At 40.0% G+C, this 27,527-nt stretch overlaps 1 protein-coding gene across 3 annotated transcripts in view; it reads left to right on the forward strand.

Annotated features, from left to right (window-relative positions):
* The window catches only part of glra3 (glycine receptor, alpha 3), a 70,204-nt gene that overhangs the window by 5,090 nt on the left and 37,587 nt on the right, over nucleotides 1–27,527 (forward strand). For 2 of the 3 annotated variants that reach the window (XM_088072949.1, XM_088072957.1), the window contains exons 1-2: nucleotides 6,755–7,154; nucleotides 26,909–27,039. In XM_088072949.1, the coding sequence (XP_087929075.1) occupies nucleotides 7,090–7,154; nucleotides 26,909–27,039 (196 nt within the window). In that variant the 5' untranslated portion in view covers nucleotides 6,755–7,089. Of the gene's footprint in view, nucleotides 1–6,754; nucleotides 7,155–26,908; nucleotides 27,040–27,527 lie in introns of those variants that run through there. The other variant, XM_088072954.1, reaches the window with a different exon arrangement.

A 27,527-nucleotide genomic window follows, 5' to 3' on the forward strand; every position in this document is an offset into this window, starting at 1 on the left:
CCAAAAGCACAACTGGAGACAGCAACTTCAGAGTAAATCCAAAATCTTTAATCCATACAACAAGCAGAGGTCAAAACCAGGTAGCCAGACAGAGAAGGCAAATTTCACCTGGCAAGCAGAGGCGAGGAATCTGAGTCTAGGAAATCAGGAAAGGTTTGCAAGATCAAACAGATAAGTACGAGGGATGCTGGGATGCTTAATGCAGTGCAAAAGATATACATGGTATGAGCCATCAGATGTGCAAGGTAGGAGCGAGCAGCAAGCTCCAGGGCTGAAAAATTAAGCCAGCGCAGAAGTGCCAAAAACTGCAGTTCATTGAATGGCCACTTGAGGCTGGCTCCAAATAGAGTAAATCCCTATAGACAAACATTTTAAAATGCCCAGCAGAAATAAACATGTTTATGGTATAAAAAAATCGGTTTTGGTTTGTAGTTAATTTGAACAGTTTTCTAACTCTTTAATTATGCCCCAAAGTGCCACATATTCAAGAGGGAGGCTACTTGACAAACAGGATGTCTATGAGGCATCACCACACACTGAGTCAGGTCCATCCTTCACTCCTTCAGAGTGCCAGCCACTTGTCCAAATATGGTCACCTCTGGCACCAAAAAAACAAGATGGCGACAGCTGAAATGCCAAACTCGAGGCTTCAAAAGAGCAGTTCACAAACCCAGCCCGTTCTCATTCCAAAGTCATCAAATACTGGGCCTTTTACGTCCACAGGATAGGTAGCTGGACAGCGTCAGCTAGGAACATGGTGGGACAGAACCGGTTGTGGTGTTAGCATACCAAGTTGGACAGCACTAGCCGTGGCAGTATGACATGCGCACTGATTAGTAGATTGACAGAAAAATAATCTGCAGTTTTTTTAATCATAAATACTTGGTTTCAGCTGCATCAGTTGTTAACGTGGACAGATGGAACCTGCCACATGTGCATGTTATGCAGCAGGATGGCATCAAGTTGAAACACTGCAAGTAACAACATAATATGAGGAGTGGGAGGGTGCCTATAGGATGGATGGGATGGGTGGATGGATCCAACAAACCCCGGACTTTCATGTGAGAGTCTGGTGTTCACTTCCTGTCTAATGTGATTCTTTTTCCCCTACATCTTACCGTGTGCCTCCTTATCCTTATACTTAAATATCCATGTCTTTTTTGCATATATATATATATTATTTCTGTACTTTTCTAGGTCACACTCTTGGTTGTTTTGTACAAACAAACAAAAAACATCAGACGGCAATGAACACAAATCCCAAATGGCACCACTGAGAGGAAAGGCCTTTCAACAGGATTGCCTTAATTCACATGAACAAAAACATGAAGCATCAGAGTGATTTGAAAAATGCTGGAATCAGAGCAGTAACCAAATGTCCCCCCTGTGTGTTCTTGTTGGCACTGTTACCTGAGGCTGTCTGTTTTCATTTTTAATTTACTCCAAAAAGAGTTTGTTTTGCGTGAGCGTCATATGTTCACAGCAAATGGTTCCATCTGCAGTGAGTTCACCCCAGAGAGCTTCAGAGGCTGAGTGACACTGGATGGGGATGTAAGGCATAAAGCCTGCTGTAATCTGATGGACAGACTGGCTGCAGTGCTACACGTCCTTCAGGATGTTTACTATGAGAACAGTGAGGAGGTCTGAGGGGGCCAGGGGCCTACTTGCCTGCGCTGAACTGACTTCTATTGGGCCCCTAACCATGTCCTAAGAACTTATTTGCAATGAACAGTATCCATCTGACATGTTTTAGTCTCCCATGTTAGACCAAGTGAGAGCTTAAAAGGAGATAGGAGGAGAGAGTGGGACATAGTGACATGACATCATGCTATTGATATAGAAAAGGTTTCCATTAGAGCGTCTTTCATGGGATCTATTATTGTTGATTGGAATTAGTGTGTTTCATTAAGAATGAGACAATAACAGGGTTTTCAAGCACTCCATACCAAAAATAACTTTCAGAGAAGTGCAACTTGTTTTTCAGTCCTGGTATTTGTCGATTTGTACTGAGCAGTGCTGCTTTGCTGGTTATAGAGTGGGACAATATCTCGGCAAAATCTATGTTGTTGTTAAATAACACTCCTGATAAGAATAAAAATGTACATTTTTGATTGTGGTAGGAACTGTCCCTTAAGAATGATGACAAATTTCCTTAAAACATAAATGTCCAGCTAGTTAGTTTAAGATATCAGGGGTCAACATGCCTGGGTTCCCGCCCCTGCCTGCTGCCTGCCGCCTGGCACACAACACACCCAACCCTGATTCCTTTCCCTGTGGGTAATGGGCCCACAGGGTGGCAGCTCCATGTAATTAATTAGGGCCGAGCCCGAATGCGCCCCATGGTCCAAGGCCCTGCCACTGCCCTCGCTGTTGAGCGCTCCACTCTGGACTGGCTCCAGAAGGGACCCGCATACCAGGCAAGGTACTAAAAATTGCCACATCATTCAGGTCTTCTTCAATCACTTTTAGTCTGGCTCCTCCTGTGGGACCATTTTGCCTTGGAAGACCCTACTAGGGGCTATTAGCTCCGGACAACACTGCTCCCTGGGTTACAGGGACACACAAACCCCTCCACCATGTTAAGGTGGCGATTCTCAGAGGAGTGGTGATTCTGGGGGGAGAATCTCCTGGGTGCCACCCATTGTGGGGAAGTCCAACTGGTAGGAGGCCCCAGGGCAGACCCACAACATGCTGGATCTCTGGCCTGGGAATGCCTCAGGATCCCCAAGAAGGAGCTGGAAAGTGTTGCTGGAGAGAGGGATGTCTGGAGTGTTTAGTCCCCTTGACCCGGCCCTGGATAAGGGAGCAATAATGGATGGATGGAAAGATGGATGGATGGATGGATGGATGGATGGATGGATGGATGGATGGATGGATGGTTAAATGAATGTGATATATTATTTTTGTGAAGCACTTCGCATCACCATATCATAAATGTAACAAAAGTAGATGAAAAAAAGGAAAGTTTACTTAACTGGTGAACATACGGTAGAAAAAGCAATAGGATTGCAACAGTAGGTTTTCACTGACTCTCATATTGAGAAAATTGAAATTGGGAATATAAAATACTAATGGAAACTGGTCCATTTTGTATTTATTGCAAAGTATTTTTTACTCTTGCATGAGGTGGTATTTCAGGTCATTTTCAGGTCATTTCAGGTCGTTTTCGTTTTTTTTACATCACATGATGTACAATTAAAGAGTGTCGGTAGGGACTGGCTCCCTTGGGGAGAGGTGTTATCGCATCGCATAACTCTTCAAAAGTTGAGCGGATCATCCGCAACTCATAGTCATTGCTGTATGATTTGCTTTGAGATGATTTTGAGTTGTTGCAGGACTCTGTCGTTCATTCCCTCTGGGCTCCCAATTTAAAAAATCCCAGAATCATTCAGATGAAACTCAGGTCTTCCTGATTTCAAAAAGCATCAATATCACCATCAGCAGAGCGTACAACCACCCTGAAGTTGATAAAGATAGGTGAGCAAACCAGTACTGCAGGTAGGCTTTCATACTCCTAACAGTTGGTTCTTATTGCTTTATAAATCATTGAAGCGGCTCAGTGAATTTCAGAGTTTCCAGCTGCGTGACAAATGCAGGGTTTTTTCTGTTTTAGGATACTTCACCACAGTGATGGCTTCTGAATATTAAAACTATATTGATTTAAATACTGTGTTTACCATTTTTGTGTGAAACTGGTATGAGTTGATGAGTTATTGTGAGTTTTTGATCCAGCATTATTTGTTCAGTTTATAGGTTCCATGTCCTGACGAGAGTCCTCCTGGCCTTATTAATCTTTTACAATGATGCTATCTTGTCATTCAGACATTGCACTCAGTTTTGCCTTTTTTCAGACAGGACTGTTATAGAAAGAGCCACACTGCTCACACAACATTAGGCACCTGGTGCATGAAAAAGACATAACAGTAGAGAAAGATAATGACTGGTTGTGTTGTCTTTGTGTCTTAGTCTGTACCTCTTAATATTAATCTTGTGCTGCTGTGGACTTGTCATTAATGTGACAGTAAGTAAATGTTACAAGGTTTGATCTATTAGCATCACCACTGTGTCTTTCACACCTAAGTGACTTGAGCATCATATTTTATTATATTTATGCTTAGGGTAGAATGGGAATATGCAAATACAATGGGACACGACTGGTGTAGTCAATTTGGCACTGTTACTTGGAATGATTTAAATAAATGTAACTTTTAAATTGTACAGTGCTGTATCAGTTTCAGAGGAGAGAGGGAAATTATGTTACAAAGAAATATGGAATACTATAAAGCAAAACTTGAAAGCATCAAATATACATCCCTCTGATGTGAAAAACTGTAAAACTAATTAATCTCAGGAGAAAAGCCTTACCGATGTATTTTTGGTATGGAAATCACAGACAACCCAGTTGCCAGAAAAGATTTTGGCACTGTACATTTCTGCATGCCATGGATATGTTACATTTGTATGTTATGTAGTGAATATGTTGAAACTTTGTATTGAAACTGTACATTTCAACAACACCGTGGATAACAGCACATGGGTTTATGCAACAAAACAAAACAAAACAAAACAAAACAAGGTTATTGTTAGAAAAAGATCTCGTTTTGGCTCAAAATACCTGCTTTTGGGAATACAATCCCGGCTGGAAAAGAAGCAATGTCTGGGTAAAAAATAATTTGTTTTGTGCTGATATCACTCCTGGAAAAACAGCAATGGGTCGCTAAAAAGCATCCAGAATAACAGCCATTTTTGTTGTTTGTCTTTTTCAAACAGTGGTCTGCAGCTTGTCAGGTGTCTCACCTGCAGCTGTTGTGCCATCCACCATCCCCTCCACATCCTGACGACAAAATCAGCTCATATACTACATCACTTCAGGAGCGCTGATATAACGTACAAATGCAATGAAATTGTGGTTTGCAGAAACTTAAAATGCCAACATTTTCTTATGGTACATGGGTCGCAGCAGGAATAGGACATGTGGAAGCACAGGAAATGGAAGGAGCAGGGGGCAATAATCGCTTGATTGCAGGATGAGTCGACAGGCAAATGTTAAAAGTTTCACCATGGCGCTCTGTAATACCCAGAGCCTAATGTCTTATTCATATCTGGGACATTAGTGAGAGGACCATGAGGGATGGGACATAAATGACAGCAGTGCAGAGTGCAGACATCTCCAATGATGAGTGTCACACTAGTGCCTGTAACCCCCCCTCCATCTCCCTCCGTGTGTGTGTGTGTGTGTGTGTGTGTGTGTGTGTGGCTTTGTTTATGTTGCAGCTGTACTTGTACAGCTCTGCCCACTTCTTGGTCAGGTTATGTTAAATACATTTTTAAGCTGGTCACTGTCCTTCTCCCATGTTTTGAAATAAATAAATAAAGCCAATTTGCTCTGGTTTTAAAGGGTTAAAGATAAAACAGTTGTGTTTGTTTCATATCTTTTTTGTATTGTTTTAGCCCTTTGAAACCTGAGCAAATTGGTTTGATTTCTTTCTAAAACTTGGGAGGAAGGTAATGAGCAACACAGAATAAGCAAGAAATGAATGAAAAGTTACAAGAAAATTACCTGAAATTAAGCAAAAAACACAAAACAAAAAACACTCCAAAACAAACAAGAAAATTATCCCAAAAGGTGCAGGAAATTAAAAAAAAACTAATTTAAAAGCCTAATTTAAAATATATAATTCTGATAATGATAGTTATAATGATTATAACTATATTTTTGTGGACATTTTCCCTATTTTTTGTTAATTTTCTAATAACTCTACCCCCCTTTTTAAACTAATTTTCATGTAATTTTCTTGCAATTTGAGGAACATCTCTTGCCACAATGGTCATTGCCTTTTCTCCCCATGAAATCAAACCAATTTGCTAAGTTTGTTTGTTTTGTTTGTATTATTATTATTATTATTATTATCAAATTCTGATACATTTCATGGCAACTGATTTTTTTCTCCAGTGTTTTTGACAGAAATCAAACCACTATGGCCATGTTTCAAAGATTTAAATAGCTTTTGAAAGGCGTCTGAATGCAGCAAAAGAAAACAGATGTTGAGCCAAGTGTTTAAGGATTGACAACCTCTAAGACAACTTAATGCAGCTGGACACCAGGTATTTTCACATCTTATATGGTCTCCAGATAAAAAAGTTTGGACATCCCTGACCTTTTCAGATCAAAGTCACCACTTCATAGTCAGAGTGTAATGAGACACAAAGTGCTGGAAAAGAGCCACAATCTGCAACACAGCACTGTCCTAGTATACAGACTTCATTGTAGCCTGATATCCATAGTTGCCTCCGGGTGCTCTTGATGTAAATCTGAACTTTAATCAGCATCTCCTCTCGACCCACGCCTATTTTCGGCCACATATGGCAAACTGTCGTCAACATAAGCAACTTTACAGCCGGGAATCACAACCACATGCGACTCTATGCGGTGCTGCCTAACAGAGCAGAATAACAGAGAGAGCACGAGACAGATGGAGAAAGAAACAGAGAAAAAGAGAAGAAGAAGAAGAAAATAAGGTGGATGGCAGGATGGTGAGCTGCACACACACACACACACACACACACACACACACACACACACACACACACACACACACACACACACACACACACTCAGAGGAGAAGGCATAATGCATGGGTGGGTGTTAGATTTGATCCAGCTCGCTAATTTCAGATGCGATTCAGATGGAAAATATTAACAACAGTGCAGCTGATTGGCTGAGCTGTCTGTCAATTATGCCAACCCGAAATGGTGGGCGGGTCTCTCTGTCCCCGTGCTACACGAGGGCACAGAACGAGCCCAGAGCAGAGTCTGAACAGCTGTCGTCCGCTTTTCCTTTCTTAACCTTTTTTTCACTTAACTGGTTTATTCTGTAGGGATGCCGAGCTTGCGTGATGTTGTTTTTTCGTGCTAGTAATGGGAATTAACCAACCACAGTGAGTTTTTGGAGTTGCTGTCACTACGGTATGTTTGCGAGTTGCCCTCCGCGTGCTGTTTGACCACAGCTGGAGCGCGATCGCTGTTCGCGGTGCTGAAAAGCCTCAGGAGCCGCGAGGAGAGCAGAGGTTTGCAGCCTCTGGAGAGAGATGAGGAGAAAGACGCTCTCTGTGGCGGGCTCTTTACTCGCCTGGAAACTGGTGCTGTTAGTCAGGTAAGAAATTAAGTTATTTATCAGTACACTCAAAATTAAAAAAAATTACTCAAAATTAAACAAGTCAGAGAGGAGCACCGAAAAAATCCCTGTTGCATAGCTTTTTGTGTGTGTGGTTGTGTGTTGCTACGTGCTTCAGAATGATTTGACGCTGACATTGTATTTGGTGGTATCAGTGTTGTGCAACGTTAATTATTTGCACCTGGGGGCACTTGTAGCCTATCATGGCGAGAGGTCAGCAGCAGGGGCGGTTTGAGGGTTAGTGGAGACCCGAGTCTTAAAGGTCTAGTGTGTAGGATTTAGGGGGATATATTGGCAGGAGTGGAATATGATAGAATAATTATGGTTCATTTTGAGTGCATTATAACCTGGAAATAAGACTTGTTGTGTTTTGTTATCTTAGAATGAGCTGTTTGTTAGGCTTGGGCAGTATGTAATGTTTCATACCTTCATCCCTTTCAATGTTAGGAAAAGTAATATTCTCATACATCATTTTCGTATTGAACAGAGAAATACAACTGTACACCTTCTCTCAGTGATGGAAAACTGATGAGGCTTCACTGCCTTGTTAACTCATCATAAAAAACGCACCTCATTCAAACTCACCTAAACCATTTTGGTTACTCTTGTTAGTAATCCAGTAGGGCTTGACCCAAATATTGCGATATTCGGGTATTTGTTAATTGGGCAGGTATTCAGTTTTCAATTTAGGCATTCGGATAGTTTTGATTTATTTTGCTGAGTACGTATACCATTGTACTGTTTATGATCCTGCTGCTGCGCCCGTCACACACACTCACGAAATGATCATTTTATCCAGCGGTTATTAATGGGTTTATTGACCAAGTCAAGCCATTTCGGTGTCAGTGTAAGCAGCACCGGAACGCAAACACATGAGCCTCGCAGCAGATTACCCCAAGTGGAGCCATTTCACGCAGCACAGAGCAGGTGAATTTTCACATCTTCCATGATGAGGACACTTTCGCACAACGAAAGGTGTCAGTACGGTGTCTGTCATCCCCCGAACGAAGCACTAATTGTTCACTGTTGATTAATGGTGAAGCCCAGAAAATGGTATTCTGGACAGCCCTATAATCTAGTTAGTAGCTAATTTCACTGTTCCAACAATCACCAGCTCCAATTTGGTCAAAATAAATCCTGAAGTCACCAAGCTAGATGTCAAAAACCTGCAGTTTTTCATCACAATCTCTGTACCGCTGCAGGTCGCCGACTGTTTTCAGTCCTGTAACTTCTCCTTCTTTCAGCTCAGCTGCCTGTTTCACCCGTAAAAACCGTAGACTGAGCTCTTGTGGTGCATGTTGCACTACATACAATGTGTTTAATAGAAAGAGGAGCGTATTTATTATGTTATTGATGAACATGATAATTCAGCTTCCAGTAAGCTGAATAATGAACTCAAGTTTCAGTTGGTTGCAATCTGCAACTAGTTGTCTAATGATGTGGTAAATGAGTAAAATTTCAACATCTCAATTAGAAAATATTCAAAGTTAAAAATATCAATGAATATGATTTAAATCAACATGACACTATTTTAAATGTTTTTTTAAAGAAGTTCTTTCAATACATTTCTAAAACAAAATATTCCATCCTTTTGTGAATGCTTCACATCCGAGATTCATATTTTTTTTTATCTGTTACTGTCAAAGTCTTCAGGTTTACGGATGACTGAGAGTCTCAGAGGGTCTTTTCCACATCATTGCAGGGTCCAACAATCATAATCATTGTCAGGATGTTGTTGTTTTTAAGCAGCCCAGTGTCCAAGGATACATTTATTTCATTCACAATTTAGTGGGAACTTACAAGGGACGCAGGCACCGTGTTATCAGAAGTACCTTCCTAATTCAATTTATCTTATTTCCATATGTATATTTATGCTGTGATAGGACCTTATTTTGGAAAACACACATTTCAGTGCATTTACAGGTCAGAAAATGGGGGCACTTCAGTTTTAGTGGCGGCTGGTTTGAGATGTGACTGACAGCATGCTTGATGCAGAAACATCGGACGCTCCCTCTGGACCGGCCGACAAGCACAGGAGGACAGTGTTTGACCCTGCAGTTGACCGAGAAAAGACTGTGGTCAAGATAGTCATCTCTTGAGTTGGAGATAAAACAGGCAAAGCAGAGCGAAGTTTTGAAGACGACTGACCTGGTGTTCCCCTGGAGTCAGCAGCCATGTCGGTGTGTGTAGTCAGTTTTACTCAAACCCTTTGTCTCTTAACCATATCCTCCAACTGAAACCAAACTTTGACAACTCTTTTAAACACCAACACAGAGATCAGCGGAAAGAAGCAGCGAGCAGCTAAATGACACCAAAACATAGCAGCATAGTTTTTTTCAGTTCATTTGATGTAGGTGCTGTGAAAAAAATAGCTTATACCAGTAGGGAAAATCAGATTCTTATAAATGCACCCACATTTTGGCAAAATGTGTAGTTCCATCCGTGTTTGTCCCCATTGCGGAAATCACAGGGCCTTCGTTTCCCTCACCGGCAGACACAATGAGAAAAAAAGGCACTGATTTTAGGGAAATTTTGTGGCTCTGCTTCAACTGTGCAAGGTCCTGACAACAGCAGACCAAAATTTCTAACACGTCAAAAATTCATTTAAACCATAGACTGTATAAATAATGAGCGTGCCTAACCTGACATCACCTGTTGATTTGAAGACTGCTGTTTTGAAGCTTCGAGTTAGGCATTTTGGCCATCGCATGTTGGTTTTTGGGGGGGCAGAGGTCACCTTATTTGGACGAGAGGGTGAAGCTGTTGAGGAGGGAGGAGTGGATCTGACTCATGGACTGTAGCGATGTCCAGCAAACAGCCTGTCACTCAAGCAGCCCTGACTATAGAAAGGCTCAACTGTGGAACTTAATAAGATGTTATAAAATGTAAAAAAAAACCCCAAAAAACAAAAAGTCTGGGGTTTGTTCGGTCCATCCACCACTCCTCCCTATATTGTTCCTGGCAGTGTTTCAACCTGACGCTGCGCCGCTAGTTGTCATGCAGACAGGACAGTGTTGTGTGCGTGTATCAGGCGGACATGACAGGTTCAGTCCGCTGGCCTATAATTACACCCCGTCCGAATCTGTCTGTTACCTGACGCTGTCCAGAGGTGTTTTATATGCATGCTAAAGGTGCCTTTTGGTGTTGTGCTCTTATGCCAAAAGCACTTATAAGGTGGCAGTATTTCACAAGTTTGGAACCACTTCTTTTGTAGCAAGCTGTAAACATGTTTATTTTTGTTGTTAAGTTGGGCACTGTAAAATGGGTGTCTATGAGGAATTACTCTGTTTTGTAGCCAGTCGATGAATTGCAGTTTTTGGCACTTCAGCAGTGGCTTAATTTTTCAGCCTCAGAGGATGCTGCTTGATAAAAAAGTGAAGTTGTAGTTGTGTGAAGAAGGAAAAACAAGAGGTTAAAGGAGAGATTAAAATTCCCTCCATTTTTCAGTCACCACATGCACACCTGGCTGCAGAGTGTTGTCTTTGTAATGAAGGACTCAGGTCATTGTGTGGGACGAATGTTTGATTTGTAAATAAAAATGAATAAGGAAGCAAGGAATTTAAAGAGTTCATCTGTATTTACCAGAGCATAGAGTCTTAATTTTGCACTTTGCAGGTTGTATTTTAAAGATACTTCTCTTATTATACACTTACATTTGCTGGCGAGTTCTGTATTAAGTGTGCATAAGTTCAATATCTGAAGCTTTTAAGATTTTAGGATTAAAGTTTGCTTTTTATTTTTTTAAAAAATCTTTCTCAGCCTTTTTTGTGTGTGCATTGGCGTCAGTCAGAGACAAAATGTAGTAGCTTCCCACAGCAGGGTTTGTAATTGCACAATAACTTGAATCATAGAAGTCTTGTGTGTTTTATTTAAACCTGCTGATCCTTATGACAAGCACTAAGTTGAAGATGACATCTATACTGCAATTGCTTCACATGTTTCCCAAAAGTTTGAGCAAGCTTTAGGATAAAAAAATGCAGCTGAAAAGATCAAAGCCACAGTAAATCTTCTTAGAGGGTCATGGATGGATTCAAAGACAAACTTTAACAGGCTTACAGTCTGTCATTCAATGGGAGCTGGACTGAAACTGCCTCCAGCTTGTCATTCATGCATAATACTCAAAAGCTTTGTTTCTCCCTCTTTCCCCTCTCTGATTGTTGGTTTTTGTGTTTCCTGAATACAGATGAACATTATCCATGGTCAGTGGTCATAGACGCATACTAATGATCAAATCTAACACTTAACACTAATTCAAAAGTCATGTAGAGAGCCCTGTTTCTGAGAATTGAAAGACAGAATTTTATTTCCATAAGTTTCTTGCATAATGCAGTACGCGTGAGCACACAAACAGAGCTGCCTCTCTTGAATGTTTTAGTGTTTGCCTCATCTCCCCTCTCCATTACAAGCCATTGTAAGCCTCTGGCCTCAATTTTCTGTGTTCTGGTCTATGTTTTCCATTGTGCTAAATGTTGTTTTCAGAGGCATTTCTGCCCAAAACAGCCTACTGGGCAAACACTAGTACTTACTTTTTTTGTCAGTCTTTAATATAGTGGCTGACATAATCCCATTCTTAATGTGGGCTGGGAGTTATGTTTGCTGTTGGGTTCTCACTCAAGTTTTTCGGTAGAAACTTTCTTTTGGTAAAAAGTTCACAATAAAAAAAGACAACAACTCGCAAACCCAGTTAGTGTTTACTTTAATAAGTATTCCTCTTGTCCATACTGGCCATGAAGTGATCCGTTCCATATGAGACTCCTTTGTAACAGGCTATGGTAATGTATTTGTGCCTTATTCCTCAGTGAACACTATGAGATTTAATACACAGAAAAATATATTTTGTAAGCACATAAAATATTTTTTTGAAGAGAAATTCTATGTAAACAAAAAATAATAATTTAGGCAAAAAAACCTGTTCTCTACTCAGTAGGCTAATTTGTATATTTATAATAACCATTTGTTCTCACTCCCTACTCTTCAGATACTGCCACTTTGTCTTTAATGTCATTGTCAGACACTGACACAAAGAGGCATCTTTCACAGTGGTATGATACACGCAGGGCGCATTACCTAGAGCCAGCGGACAACAACCCAACCCGTCAAATATCTCTGCTTTGTCAGTGAACTTTGGCATCAGAAACAGATGCACCGAGTCACCTCTTTATGTGGTGGTTGGGTACCCATATGAAACATACATACATACATAAAAGAGTGAGAAGTGTGTAAAAGTGTAAAATGGGCAATTATACAATCACAGCACAGGTGGTAGATAAATCTGAGAATAGCCTTTAGCACTTTCAGCACACGTATGAAAAAAACAAAACAAAAAATGGTTAAATCACTTTTTCTGTTATATAAGCAGCTGCAGACATAAAAATGAAGTCATCACATTGAATATTTTGGAGGCAAAGGAAAGTTTAATTCTTATGAAAGCAAAGCAGCACTTGTATTCGCAACATGTTCTCATCCAAGCTAGTAAAATGCGTGGCTTTGTCAGTGAACATTCATATCTAAATGTGACACGCAAGGTCGTCACCGACAACATTACAACTTGACACAGTACTGATGTATTTCATGCAAACGCAGCTTGCTCTGTCTGTTCTCTATTGATGCCGCCTGTCTGCGTATCAGCCGTTTGCGGCAGGTGCTTTCTGGCAGTCCGCCAGCGTATAATAACACCGTGACCAGTTCTGGCCAGCCACATTCTCACCTGACGCTGTCTAGCGGCGTTACTTGAAAGGTGCCTTTTGGCATGGCACACTTATATCAAAAGCACTGACAGAGCGCTGCTGCTCACTCCATGCAAAATAGGCTTACAGAACACTTACAGAACAGGTAAAACACTCCATTTTTTATTTCCTTGTGCAACAAAGGCACATGGTTAGGTTTAGAAGAAAATATCATGATTTGGCTCAACATTCATATGGCAAGCAGACAGCAGGCTCCCTGGTGAAAGTCTGGGGTTTGTTGGACCTTTCCACCCCACTCGCCACACAGGTTCATCTTGCCCTTATTATTACAGTAGTTGCCGGCCTATCATGCTGCCGTGAAAGCTGCCTCTTTTTGTCTGTGTCCAAAAAAAGCAGCTGTATTTGATAAGTTGGGAGTGAGAATGAGCTGGTAATTGAACAGGCATCCATCAAAATCTGAAATTTTAAATAAAATGTCTTATAAGACTCAGTAATAGTTTCTGCTGTTGTATTAATAAATTCTACAAAGAAATAAGAAACCAAACTACACAGTATCCACTGTATCACACCAGGATTAAGTCTGTGTATGTGTGTGTGTGTGAGAGAGAGAGCGAGAGAGAGCTTGTGTGTGTCTGTCACTGCCTTTGTTGTAACAGTGCATGACAAATATGACCATAAGAACACTTGTTACTGCTGAAGGAAACATGTGGCTGAAAAGCACAGCTAAGTGGTGCTCTGCCCGCCTGTGTGTATGTGGTGCCGGAGAAGCGATGGCGGGCGAAGAGGGTAGTCTCCACACTAAGTGAACATTTGGCTGAAGGCACTAAGTCGACCCCATTGCTATCACTACACTGGGCTGCCCAGACTGTAATGCCAAAAATACCTCAGGGTAGCTGGGAAATGTAGTGTTTCTGATGTATGCGTTAATCCAGCAGCTAATTAGTCTGAACAAGTACAACAGCTGCAAATAGACTAGAAGGGCTACATATTAATGCGAAGGCAGGCAGGAGCTGTTTTCACCTCAAAGTGGAGTCAACTGTCTGCAACCACACAAACTGTCTCATTAGGATGAAAAAATAATTACTGCCCAAATCAATATGTGTGACTTTAAGTGAGAAATGACACCAAGGCAAGCATTCATTTAGTCAGTCAATATTCAACTACATTGTTCAAAGGGCCACATTTTCAGAAAGCTAAGGGTCCAGGCCTGGACATTATATCCTTTATTTTTCTTTATCATTATGCATGTAGACTCAACATAGCACGCCATCGCATTTTCAAAACTTTTATGTCACAACATTTCAATTTACATTCACTATTTACAGTTTTTTACAACCTCTCCTCTTTCAACTTTCAACTCAAAGGTGTAGCAGGATCAAGGACTAATGAAATTTCATTTTGTAAACTTTGTTTAAAAAATGACCAATAAATCTTACCTTACCTTACCTTACCTTGTTCAGTGTAAAACAACAAACAACTTTTAACTTAATATTTTTGTGTCATGGGTGTTGGTCTCCCAGTTGTGCTGAGGAGGGCAACATTTTATGTTTTTTAAATGATTTTTTTTTTTTTTTTACAGGGTCTGGCTAGTGCAAACAGTTTAATTTTTTAGCGAAATATTAAATGAGACATGTAGAATAGAGCCCGACTCCACATGAACCCAGTACAGTTTCTATCCAAACCTGACCTGAGTCTGACGCATGCCAGCAGTTTTTGGCCCAAGCTCAATTAAAAACCTGAATTTCTACTGTAACAAAATGTACATTATATTGTATTTTATGTATTAAAATATATACTCTTTACACCTTGAAACATTTATTACAACTAAGGACAGACATGTTTCCTCGCACCTGTTCGTCACTTCTTCTCTTCCTTCTGTTTTGTCAGTAGTAGAATAAAGGGATTTTAATGAAATACCACTATTTTAAGCTAAAATTTTTCCCTGATGAAAGCAAAGGACATTAAAAAGAGGAGAAGTTACAGCTACATATAGCGTCATATCGTAGTGGTAACACACATGCCCGGTAAAATCTGGTCTGCAGTTGCTTAAAGGGTCAATTGTACACTGTCATAGAACATGGAGATATTTGATTCATTTCACTGAGATATCCACTCCACAGTCAGCCTTGGGTCATAATAACCTTATTTGCAAAATAAAGACATAGGTGGGATTTACAATTCTGTAAAAGGTTCCCTAATAAAAAATCATGAACACCTGCTTTCTTTCCCAAAGTAGCTAAAGAGCGCACCCAAAGAGCACCTGAGTGGATACATCCCATTATTTCCAGCGCCGTCAGCTGTAACCCTCCACCTTCGCGGCTACAGTTACATTGCATATGTGTCATAGCTCATAGCTCCCATGGGGTCAACGAGTGTGTCCCAGCTTTCTTAAAATAGCCTACACGGAAGCGTTCGTCACACATAATGCATTCACTGTCAGATATTTGAAAAACAGAAGACAATTTCTGTTCATACAGTTTCTAGCTATGATTAGATTTTTAAAGAAAAGATGCCTTTCAAAGGCAGGTTTTGGGGTTCAGAGGCAATTTGGCTGAGTGTACAGAGGCTCTCTGCTGGTGTGAAAGGTTTTTTTGTGGAAAAATTATTTGCATGATTTTTTTCTAATCAGGTTTTTAATCTTGATTACTTGTAATCAGAACTGATCAGCAGACCAATCAGGCTTTCAATTGAGTAAGCCTGCAGTCGTCAATCCATCAATGGTGCCATTAGGAATGTCCCAAATACCATTTTCTGGGCTCTGGAGCTTCGACATTGATCAACATTGAATATTCAAGCTTTGGTCAGTGTACAAAGTTGCAGCAAGGCTGTGCAGAATTCACAGGGATTGCCTGATTTTGCATTAATTGTTGTGAGGTACTCCAAACTCCTCAAGTGTTGGGTTCAGTGACATTTCTGTGCACTTTTTGTGGCATTAAAAAGCTTGAGACAATTTTTATTATCATGTACAATTTATTGTAGACCTACAAACTACTCATAATAACCTAACAAAGCCCTGTGAAACAGAAGCAGAGTATAGTAACTCCAACAAATCTAAGATTTAAGATGTATTTTTTCTCACAAATTACATTTGTTCTCTGCAAAAAAACAAACAAACAAAAAAAAAACAACGAACAAAATCAAAACCACTATCCAAATCCCTATAAGCTGAATACCTACCCGAGTAATGAATATTCGGGTCAATAAAGGATTGTTGCCGTTTTTCTGTGTGAGGTAGCTCTCCTCACAAAATGAAATAAATCATGAAAGTGCATATGCATCATAGGGCCTTCGAGTGAAAACAGTCATTTATTGCTCCTCTTCCTGGGAGTCATCGGTCGGCCTTTGTCTGTCTGGTTGGAACCAGCGTGGTCATACTACCATCTGGATTTCCCAGGGGGCGTGTAGAAAGAAGCAAAACTGTCTGATGCCTTTATGTGTGTGTTATAAAGGCCCATCGTTTCCTATGTCTATCACTGAGAGGTGTTTGTACTTGGGTCGGCCAGTCTTCCTGTTTGCATGTTTAAAATTTCCCCATGAGAAAAATCCTGCAATTGTGGTACATTATGCAGTGATACATTATGCAGTTTTAAATCTGGCCAGGCAGAATGGCCTGTGTTTGAGGTAACAGTGAAAGGGCCTGCAGCGGGTGATCACATATTCCAAATCTGGAGAGCAGCGGTTGGAGATTGTGGTTATTTCAGGGCACCAGCTGATGACTGTTTTCTCGCTGAGTGCTGCTTTGTCATTCACAGAACAGAGATAAAATGACGAGTCACTGGCAAATGCCCTAATTAAGTTATGTTTCTGTGAAGCAGGACCCATACTTCCATTCATATTTAAAGCTGAACATCGGGACCAGGCCCAGTTTAGTTGTTCTTTTTGGCCTGAGATTGAAACATGAAAAGACATCATCCAGGCAGAATAGATGTTGTTCTGGTAGATCTTCCTCTATATCTTTTCAACAGTACATAGGAACACTTTCACCTCCAGAAGGCTTGAAATTGAGTTTTGGTGTTTGGAGAACCTGCCTGACACCGAAAGCAGCTCAGTGTTACTAAATAATTTGTAATCCTGCAATTGGATTCAGCAGCTGCAGCAACAGGTGAATTAGAGACGGAGACACAGGCAGTTCAGAAACTTACAGTGCAAACATCGTCAGTAAACCACTTACGTCTGGAGTTGGTCATTTGTTTTTTTCAGGACTGGTGGGTCTCTAACCTGTGTAACAGCAGCAACAAAAAGTTTGCTGAGTCCGGCACTTGGGTTTACATTGGTTGAACACGAGTAGGTACAGCTGCTAACTGAAGGTCTTTGGCAAGGAATCTGTCTGTCCTTTGCATGTTTTGAGTACTGTTTATCCAATCTTCTTCTGCTGGGGTCCTATCTATTATATTATATTCAGTGTCTTCCAATATATCCCTTGAATCCTACACATGGAATCTCTAAAGGGACAGTGTGAACTTTTTGACGTGGGGTTGGATTACGTACTTACCTATAGTCAGTGTATTACCTACAGTAGATGGTGGTCAGCAGCAGCTTTGGTGAAGCAGACAGAAGTACCACCATGTAGGAAAAGCAATGTATGTGGATGGGGGCAGCGGTAAAACATATTTTAGTCTTACATTGATAGATAGATAGATAGATAGATAGATAGATAGATAGATAGATAGATAGATAGATAGATAGGGACACATCCATGCTCATGTGCATGTAATATCACATTGATTCACTGCTCTGCTCTAATGTATGCAGACATGCATGCAGCTGTTTTTATCAGTCATGACCAGCTTCTCACATGTTGTTTATAATTAATGTACATTTGGAAAACTTAATCTAGTCTGGAGAAAAAAGCTTCTGAACCTGAAGTTCAGTCTCACTAGAAAATGTTGTGGACACGCCGGGTGAAACACTGGTCTTTTATTTATCCCTTTTATTCCTTTTTAATGACTCGAGGTCTGAGCAGTGCTGTAAAACATTTAGCTCACACTCATCCACATCAACAGATCATACCCCAGAATAATGAATTCTTGAACATTTGACTTTCCTGCATGCTTGTTGGCATGCTGATAGAGATAGGGTGTTACATAATGGTAGGGATACACCAAGGTCTTTCGGTATGGCCAGATGCAAAAGGCCCCTTCTCACTGTCTCTTCGTGTTGGCATCATGGGGATGTTTTATTGCATAATCAGAGAGCTAGTTATAAATAATTCTGTCAGCACTTCAAACCAAACCTCTCCCTGACAGGGTGGGCTTTTTAGCATCTTGGTTGCAGAGTGCATATGATATGTTGTTTATATGTTCAGATGAATGCTGGATTCTCTGGGAGTCTAAGTCTGATGTTACTGTGCAACCTTATCAGTATGGTGGTCTGTAAGTCTGGACTTCCCTTGAAAGGAGACATCTGTAAGTTGTGCTTGCTTATGCCTATACAGCCAGTTAGAGCGTGAAGGCTTTGCAAAATATAACAAACTGAAATTAGTTATTGTAGCTGTGGTTCTCTGAGCACAAATAGAGCTAATTAACTCGTCACTTTGTGCACTTGTTTGATATCAGACAGAATTCACAGCACGTTTTCATTCCAAAGTCATCAAATACCGCCACTTTTGCATTGCTTTTGGTGAAGATCCAGCCACCTTTTGAGTCCACAAGACACGCCTCTGGACAGCATCAGAACGCATCCAGAGAGAATGGGTCAAGATGTCATTGTACAGCGGTGGGTGGGTGGACAGAACCTGCCGCGACCAAATGATAGGCCACGGGACCGTATCAGATCGAAAAGCGTGTCAGTGACAATGTAATATAAGGGCACCTATAAGACTTTGATGTAGGATTCTGGTGTTCACTTTGCTTGGGACTCTCATTGAGGAGTCCAGAGTCCGCTTCTTGTCTAAATGTGATGTTTTTTTCCTACACCTTCAAATTAGAGAAATACAATCGACACGTAAAAATCCACTTATTTATTTAGTAAGGACAGTCATGGACACAGACATGTTTCAGCTTCATTTTAAGTCACACTGATGCGTAGCCATGCCAGCATGCTGTTTTTAACAGTGGAGAGAGTGATGTACAACCCCAATTCCAAAAAAGTTGGGACTCTGTAAAACGTAAACAAAAACTGAATGCAATGGCAAATCCTTTTCAATCTATATTCAAAGGAATACAATTTAAAGACAAGATGTTTAATGTTCAAACTGTAAACTTTCTTCTTTTTTTCTTTTGTAAATATGCTCTATGCCTGCAACACGTTCCAAAAAAGTTGTGACAGGGGCGTGTTTACAACCTTTCTTTAAACAAAACTCAGTGAGTGTTTGGGAAGTGAGGAATATGATTGTTGAAGTTTTGAAAGTTAAATTATTTTACATTCTTGCTTGATAAATGACTTCTGTTGCCCAACAGTCTGGGGTCTCTATTGCTGCATTTTGCAATTCATAACATGCCAAACATTTCAGTGGGAGACAGGCCTAGCACCTGCACTCTTCTACAACAAAGCCCTGTGTTGTAACGTGCAGAACGTGGCTTGGCATTGTCTTGTCGGAATAAGCAGGGGCGCTCTGAATAAGGTCAAGAGTGCAGCATGTGTTGCTCCAAATCCTGTATGTGCCCTTTAGCATTCGCGGTGCCTTCACTGATGTGCAGGTTAGCAATGCCATGGGCATGTTTGCTGACTGGACAGGACCGGTGGACTGTTAAAGACTCATGTTTCTTTTATTATTATCAATGCATTTCCTTAGTTTTGAAATGTATTAGTTCTGATACCTGATTGGTGGCTGTACCCACTTAGGAATAGGGATGCCTTTTTTGGTTGATTTTTCTTTGAATAGCCTCACAGTCAGTAACAACCAAATAAAGGTTCATTTTTGAAAATACAAACAAAGTGAAACACAATAGATGCTTGACTTTCAGTCACATTTTTGGCAATAAGTGGCATCGCTTTTCTTTTTTTTTTCTCCTGTTGAAGTTGATATACTCTGTTTTAGAAGTACTGTTGTTGTTACAAGTTCTTGATGACACCTTTATAATTATCAGCTTCTGTGCAGAAATCTAAATGCATCAAGGTAATGCTTGACTCTTGTGATTCACATCCACAATTCAGTAGCTTAATGATTTACTCAGAGTAAATGGCTGAAGTCTTAGCATGAATGAAATATTGTGTTACACTTAAAAACCACCAGTGAATTTGTTATTATTGATTTAGTAGTGCTGATAGTAGTAGCCACAGCAGATAAAACAGGAAAGACATACATTACATAAGTAATATATTAAACACATTAATACATTTAATTAATTCATCTCTCTCCTTTAAATGGCCTCTGTGTGTGAGAGAGACAGTAGTTCTAGATTAAAAGCTCATCCATTATTGATAAGGATCGGATGTTATGCTGTGTCTCTCTACATTGCTTCCTATTGTTCTCTTGCGTTTTAAAGGAGACGAATATAACAGAGAAAGAAGGCAGGAAGAGAAGCAGGAGAATAAATTGCAGGAGAGGAGAGAGCAGAGGAAAACATGCGGAGAGGTAGCGCTACAGCAACCTAAGCAGCTTAGCAGCTGATTTTAAGATGCTCTGAGCTGACATCTCTGCGTGAGTGCGACTGTTAACTGGGCCGTCCAAAGACAGAAACTGTTCCAGGGAGAGGTGGAGGAAAATGGATTGCATGGCAAGACTGACACGTAAACTAATGAGACTAAGGCTTCTCGTTTGACGGCAGTGTCTCTGAGCATTATCTGCAGGAAAAAACAACAGCATCGGTAACTGCGGAGGCAGCAGTGACTAAAATTGTGGGGCTAACTATTTGTAATACATTGCATAGCTGTCCATGAGGAGTACATATAAGTTATTGATATTACAAAGCATTTTACAGTGGCATTCATGGGTAACTCAAAACTTAAGATTTTTTTACATCATTTTAAAATGATAATGCTGAAGTGTGCTCCGTCCACTAAGTGCTTGTTTTGTCACTGACAGGTTCAGATTGATGTTATTGTTGTCTCACAACATCACAGATAGGACGCTTTAGAGAAATAAACCATACCTTTTACTGTACCTTTTGCTTGTTTCAGTCTGTTTTGTGTCTAAGTCTCACTAACAAGAAGTCTGGTTCTGAGAGGAGACCTGTTGCAGTCAGTGGTGGAATGTAACAAAGTACATTTACTCAAGTACTGTACTTAAGTATGAATTTGAGGTACTTGTGCTTTTACTGTACTGGAGTATTTTCTTTTCAGATACTGTACCTTTTGTTTTACTAAATTTATCTGTATCTGTATATTTTAATTACTTCACAAATTAAGTTTTTTTTTTGCATAAAAAAGAAGATCTTATAAAGAATGATCTTTTGTTATTAATGAAATTACCAAACAGTTTACACAAGTACAGCTACAACGATTAGTTGTTTAATTAGCCAGCCAATTATTTTGATAAACAGTTGAGATATTTTTATATATTTTTTTAAATAATGTTGATTTTTTTGGGGGGGTGTCTTTTATTTTTTATTTTGAGTTTTTGGAAGAATTTTTATTCTTTAAATAATTGGAGATGTGAGGTGTTTTTCTCTCATTTCTTGTAATAATTTGAGTTTTAGGGCTGTGTTTTTTTTTAATGATTTATCGGTATTAGGTACTTTTAATTTTAATACTCAAGTACATTTTCCTGATTATATGTACTTACTTTTACTTAACATTTTTATACATAGCTAACAGTTTCAATGCACAACTTTCACTCTGAACAAAGTATTTTCACAGGCTGGTATCAGTTCTTTTAGTTGAGTAAAGGATCTGAATACTTCTTCAACTGCTGGTTGCAGGAAGAAAATGGTGGAAAAGTGAATGGGAGAGATCTTGAGATCTTACTCTTATCTAAAACATTTTTAGTGTCATGGCTGAATATTTAGCTGATTTTGACAATCTGAAAAATTGTGCAAGATTTCAGAACAAGACCTTTCCTTGAGCAATACTTGGACAAAAAAAAACAGAACAGAGCCACCGAAACATATGGAAAAACATTTAATATCAATCCTTTTCATAATGTTGTTAGACACTTAAAATAACAATTTTAGCCTGTTAGTCGCAAAAACAAGGACACTTAATGGACCTGCTCTGTAGAATCACATTTTTGCTTGTTTCACAGTAACCAGCTGCAGCACTTTCTCTCAATATTGGACCAATTTCAAACATTGTTCCAACGAGTCACTTAGACACAAAAACATGGGAAATTAGGGTCCAGGTCGAAAAATAATTAAGTCTTGCCTGAAGTTCACCAAAGCTATCTTCTAAAGTAGTTTTTTTCTATATATATATAATTTACGGCTGTAATCTTTGCTGTCTAAAAACTCTTACAGCTTTACTCTGTTCTACTTTTGTTACAGACACACTTGAGTTAGCCACTTCCCATAGACTAACCATGGTCTCACCTCTTTTGTTGGGTCACGACGTTTAGCTTGCAACAGAAAAAAAACAGAAATGTTCAATAAAAAATGATGTGAGACACTCAACATACTGTTGACAAAGGCTCTGTCTCTGAGACTGAAGCCTTATTTCCAGAACCAAACTTAGGAATTTAATCACAAGTTTGACTGCAGGAACCAGGGTCTAAATTTAGTTTCTGGGTCACAGCTTCTGGACCCACAAAGACTGCGCTGCGTGGCATGACTGTCCGATCGCTGCAAGACCTACATGCTTGTGTCACTGTGACCACTGTGTGTTGGTCAAGCACACGTCTCGTTGCTGCTAGAACTTCTGCTTCATTCACAGAGTGAGCAAGCACTGCCTCACACGAGTTACATTTTAATGTCTATTTATATTAAATCAAAGTTGTGTAGTTGACTTTTAGACTCTTCTAATATCTGCAAAAAAGGAATTCTACTGCAAATTGTAATCTGTTATCAGATTTGTTTTATATATTACATATTCAGTTCAAATCAAATTCAATTTAAAACACTTTGTCTGAAAGGAAATTTGCAGATTCGCACAGAGTAGGGGGAAAATATGTTGAAATGAAGAAAAGCTGTTTAGATTTTAATAAGTATGGTCCATGAATGCAAAAATAAATGTACACTGGAAAAATAAACAATTTGTTTAAAGAGATTTTTAAGTTGACTGAAACTGATAAATTTGGTTGAAACGTTCCAAAATTACCTCAACTTGTCTTTTCAAATTCAGTAAGCTGAAAATTTAAGGCAGCCAAGCGACTGTCTTTTTTAACTTAAAACAAATTGTTTATTTTCACAGTGTACAAATAATGATATTACAAAGTATAATGAATATGATAATATTAGTACTAAGTACACTGTAGTCATTATTATAATGACAATAGAATGATGAGAATGAAGATGACAGTATAGTGGAAAAATAAGCTTTACACATTAATGATAATGACAAGATGCAGTGAAAGCATGCACAAAATGGATTTTAAATTTTGTTTGTTCTTGGGGATATTTGTTTGTAAATGGATCTAGAGATGATTTTCAAAACAGCTTTAATCTGATTGCCAAATCTGAGTCTCTATCTGACACGACTGCATGATGAGTGGCATGTCGCAGACACTACCGGAGCACGTGAGATGAGTCATCAAAAATCTTTAGGAATCTACTAATCGGATTTCTAATCTAATATTGCCATGAATTCTGCTAATGTTGACAGTTGAACTGAGCCAGCATCAACATCCAGAGGCCTCAGCAGTACCTGCATTCACTGCCAGGTAGACGCACTGTTGGGCTGATGTCTCCGAGAGAGAAACATAAACAGACACACACAGACGCGCACACACACACACACACACACACGCGCTAACATGATGTTGAGCATGACTCATGCTCCTAGCAGACACATCCACATCTTTAGGCAGACTCAGACAGACAGCACACAGAGAACGTGTGTGGTGATGCATCGACCAGGAAGCAGCTCCGCGCTCGCCTGCTCGTGGCGTGCTTCTGTGTCAGAGCTCTCTCTCCGAGGGCAGGACCAGAGATTGTATCAGTCTCAAGCTAGATGCTGCTGAAGTCAGACAGGACAATGAGAACAGATTTATGTCTGAGTTCATATTTGATGATATATTTTTTTGTCTCTAATCACAACAGGGATTTGTTCTTGGCGACAGACACTCTGCTGTCTATGTTTTTTTCTTGGGAGCCGGTGTCCTGAGATCTGAGGGCATATGAGACGTCAACTTTGAACTGACTCAGTAACCGGATCTAATGTCAAAACAGTTTCTTTTATCTTTTTTTTTCGCAGAAGCACACATTGACCTTTTTATTTGGCAGACCCACTCGTGTCTATTCCTTATTTGAACTCTGCTCGACTCTCTCCTCCCTCTAAGTCACTACATCCCTCCTCCAGCTGTGTCTCTGCTCTCTGTCGCTCCTCGTCTCCCAAAGCTCATTGGAAATGAATGAGATCTGGTCTCTTTGTGTCTTGCTGTCACCCCCAGAGTCAGCGCGTGTTTAGAAAAGGTCAAAGGAGAAATATATTAAGCCTATTTTTAGGTTCAAACTTGTATTTTTGGTTTCTGCTGTTTATGTACTTTAAAGTTTAAAACACAATATTTTTTTTATTCTGTGTGCCTGCATATTGACCCCTTTGTCTGGAACGTTTTTGCAGCTGCCTTTTTAAGCCCCCTTTCCGAAATAAGCCTGTTCTGCTCTGATTGGTCAGTATTTCCAATCTTCCTCATCTGCACTGTTGGCAGCACTTCAGTTGTAACAGAATTTTTAGATGCACTTTACTTTGACTGCCTCTGCTTTCTTTACTACTGGTAGTGAAGGATTACATTTTTATAGTCAGAAGGTTAAACTGACCAGTTTTTTTATAACGTTAATCAAAGCTGCACAATGTCATCGGGCAAATGAACCAGTTTATTAAATTCTGAATAGTTTGATAATTAATTTTTCACGTGTACCATCAGCAACACACACACACACACACACACACATACACACACATACACACACAGACACACACACACAGACCAGCAAGGATTAGTGCTGGACAAAGTACTCAACTCTATTACTATAGGTGGGTATAGATACTCCTGGTCAGATATTACCCCAATACAAGTTAAAGTTGCTGAGTCAAATTATTACCTGAGTTAACCCTTTAAAACCTTTAAAAGACATCAGTTTTATTAAAAAATAAAAGTGTGTGATTGGCTGATGTCCATCCAATTCTTAAACCCTAATGCAACACACCAAAACAATGACACAAGGTTTTGTTGTTTTATTCTAAGTTTTCATGTCTTAAAATGATTGGAATACATGAAGACTTCTCTTTCGGTTCTTGCAACCAACAACATATCAAGTAACATGCTTTGCTCATACCATGTAAGGTCCATGATATCAAGGAAATCACGATGGCGGATGATCATTTAGCTTGAGGCGGATGGCACAGCAACACCATATGACGTCATATTTTGCATTAATTCTGACAAGCTTGTTGTTTAACACATTTTCTTGTAGACTGAGCAAGAGAAAGGGAGAGAAGATGGTCTTTTCCAACACTTTGAAGGTTTCTAGAAACACCAGGGGGACATATTAATGTTGAAAAGCCAAGGAAAGTGCATTTTGCGTAATGTGTCCCCTTTAAATGAGTAATCAAAGTCATGGTAAACGCTGTGAGTCTGTTCTCATGATTGTGTAAGGTTATTCCCTGCTGGGGTAAATGGTCGCTGCTTCCAAGTCCCAAATTAAAGGTTGATGATCCTGAAACTACACTTGGATGTGCTGAATAGTGTGTGTGTGTGTGTGTGTGTGTGTGTGTGTGTGTGTGTGTGTGTGTGTGTGTGTGTGTGCGTGCGCACGTGCGAGCAGTATGACCCTTACAGAGAGCTGAGCTATTTTAGGAAACATTCTGTTTTTTCCCAACTGACAAACACATACACAAGTCTAGTTTCAGGATCATCAAGCTTTACCTTAGCATTTAGAAGAAACAACCCATTCACCCCACAAGAGACAGCCACAAACACACACACACAAACACACACACATACACACACAAACTGCCAAGTACATTTAAATAAAGAATTCAACCAACCTTTTTTAGAGCAGTTCATGCCTGCTAGAGCAGAGTTACAAAAAATTGGATGTTACTCTCATGGATGTATAAAGAAAACCTGGATACAGCATGGAGGTGAGACCCTGTATACTCCTATGAGAGCTGCTCAGTAGTGCATGAAGCAAATAAACACTATTTCCATGGTATGAAAGTATTTGGATCTTCCGCGTTATGGGACCCATAAGGCATGCGCACTAGAGACGGCGGCCAAGCGCAGCCAAGTGTGCATGCCTTGAGTGGGTGACTTGCGCCAGTGGAGCGGCTGACTTCCAGTTTAGCGCTCCGCTAGCTTGAATGGTGATCAAATAATTTAATCTTGCGGCTCTTTTAGACTTCTAAATGGTACCAAACTGAATGGATTAAATCTTAATGGTGAAATAGGTCATTTTGCAGAGGTTTTGACGCTCAAAAAAATGTATCCACTGATTTACAGATGTGTCTTTCTGGGCCCAATGGCATCACTTGATGGACCCAGATGGTGTAATTTCATTTTTGGAAATGATGTAAAATTTACTACAAAGCCTGGTGCAATTCCTGGGGGCTTGTTTGCCCTACAGCTGATAGCTTCCTCCATTTTGGACGTTGTGCAATTTTGTGTGTTGATATTTGGATTTTATGTGAACGCAACATGCAAATTTACTTTGCCTACTGATGAATCCACTGATTGCAACAACTCTATTGATTTAATTAAAATATTACCATTGCAAATTGGCTAGGAGTGACTGTCTCGTCAGTATAAAGTTAAGAGTTCCTACTTTCCTGAATCATTTGACTCCTTGGTTGAAAATTTTAGGTTCAAAAGTTGTCTTGTGTAAGTTCAGTCCTCGGGGTGTTTATGAATCTGGTGTTTTAAATAACAAACATAAAAGCTGTCATAAACAGACAATAACTTGACTCACTATGGTGCTTCACATCAGTTGACAAGGAGAGTAACAAAATACACATCCTGCTGTGAAACTGTCACAGATGTTTACTTGTGTTATCTGTGTTTTTTTGCCCTGACAGTGTGGGTCAGTGTAAGGAGTTGGACAATGCTGCGAGGGCCCGGCAGGCCCCGATGTCTCCCTCCGATTTTCTGGACAAACTGATGGGCAGGACGTCTGGATATGATGCCAGGATAAGACCGAACTTTAAAGGTATCTACAAAGCTCTCTATGTGTCTGCTTGTATTTTTCCTCAAGAGCAAACAGAGTGGGCTTCCCCTGAGAGGCACAATGACATGGATAAATGTTTAGTTTTGGGCTGAGGCCCTCCTGTGTGTCAGCTTCCTCCCACAGTCCAAAGACATGCAGGTTAGGTTAATTAGGGACTTTAAATTGGCTGTAGCTGTGAATGTAATTGTGAATGGTTGTCTGTTTCTATGTGCCAGCCCTGCACAGGGTGAACTCCGCTTCTCACCCAGTGTCCGCTTGCATTGGCTCGAGCCTAAACAGTCAGGTGATAACACTTAACTGAGCACGGACTGTGAACTGACAGCCTGTTCTCATTCCAAACTCGTGAAACATCACCGCTTTGACAGTGCTTTTGGTGTGAGATCACATCGCCGAAAGCCATCTTTGGTATTTGCATGAAACACTGCTGGACATCAGGTGAGAATGCAACCGAACATAGCTAGTTGTGGAGT

The sequence above is a fragment of the Plectropomus leopardus genome, chromosome 3, assembly GCF_026936395.1.
Source record: "Plectropomus leopardus strain MGB_pleo_1.0 chromosome 3, ASM2693639v1, whole genome shotgun sequence".
In the NCBI taxonomy this organism is placed as follows: Eukaryota; Metazoa; Chordata; class Actinopteri; order Perciformes; family Serranidae; genus Plectropomus; species Plectropomus leopardus.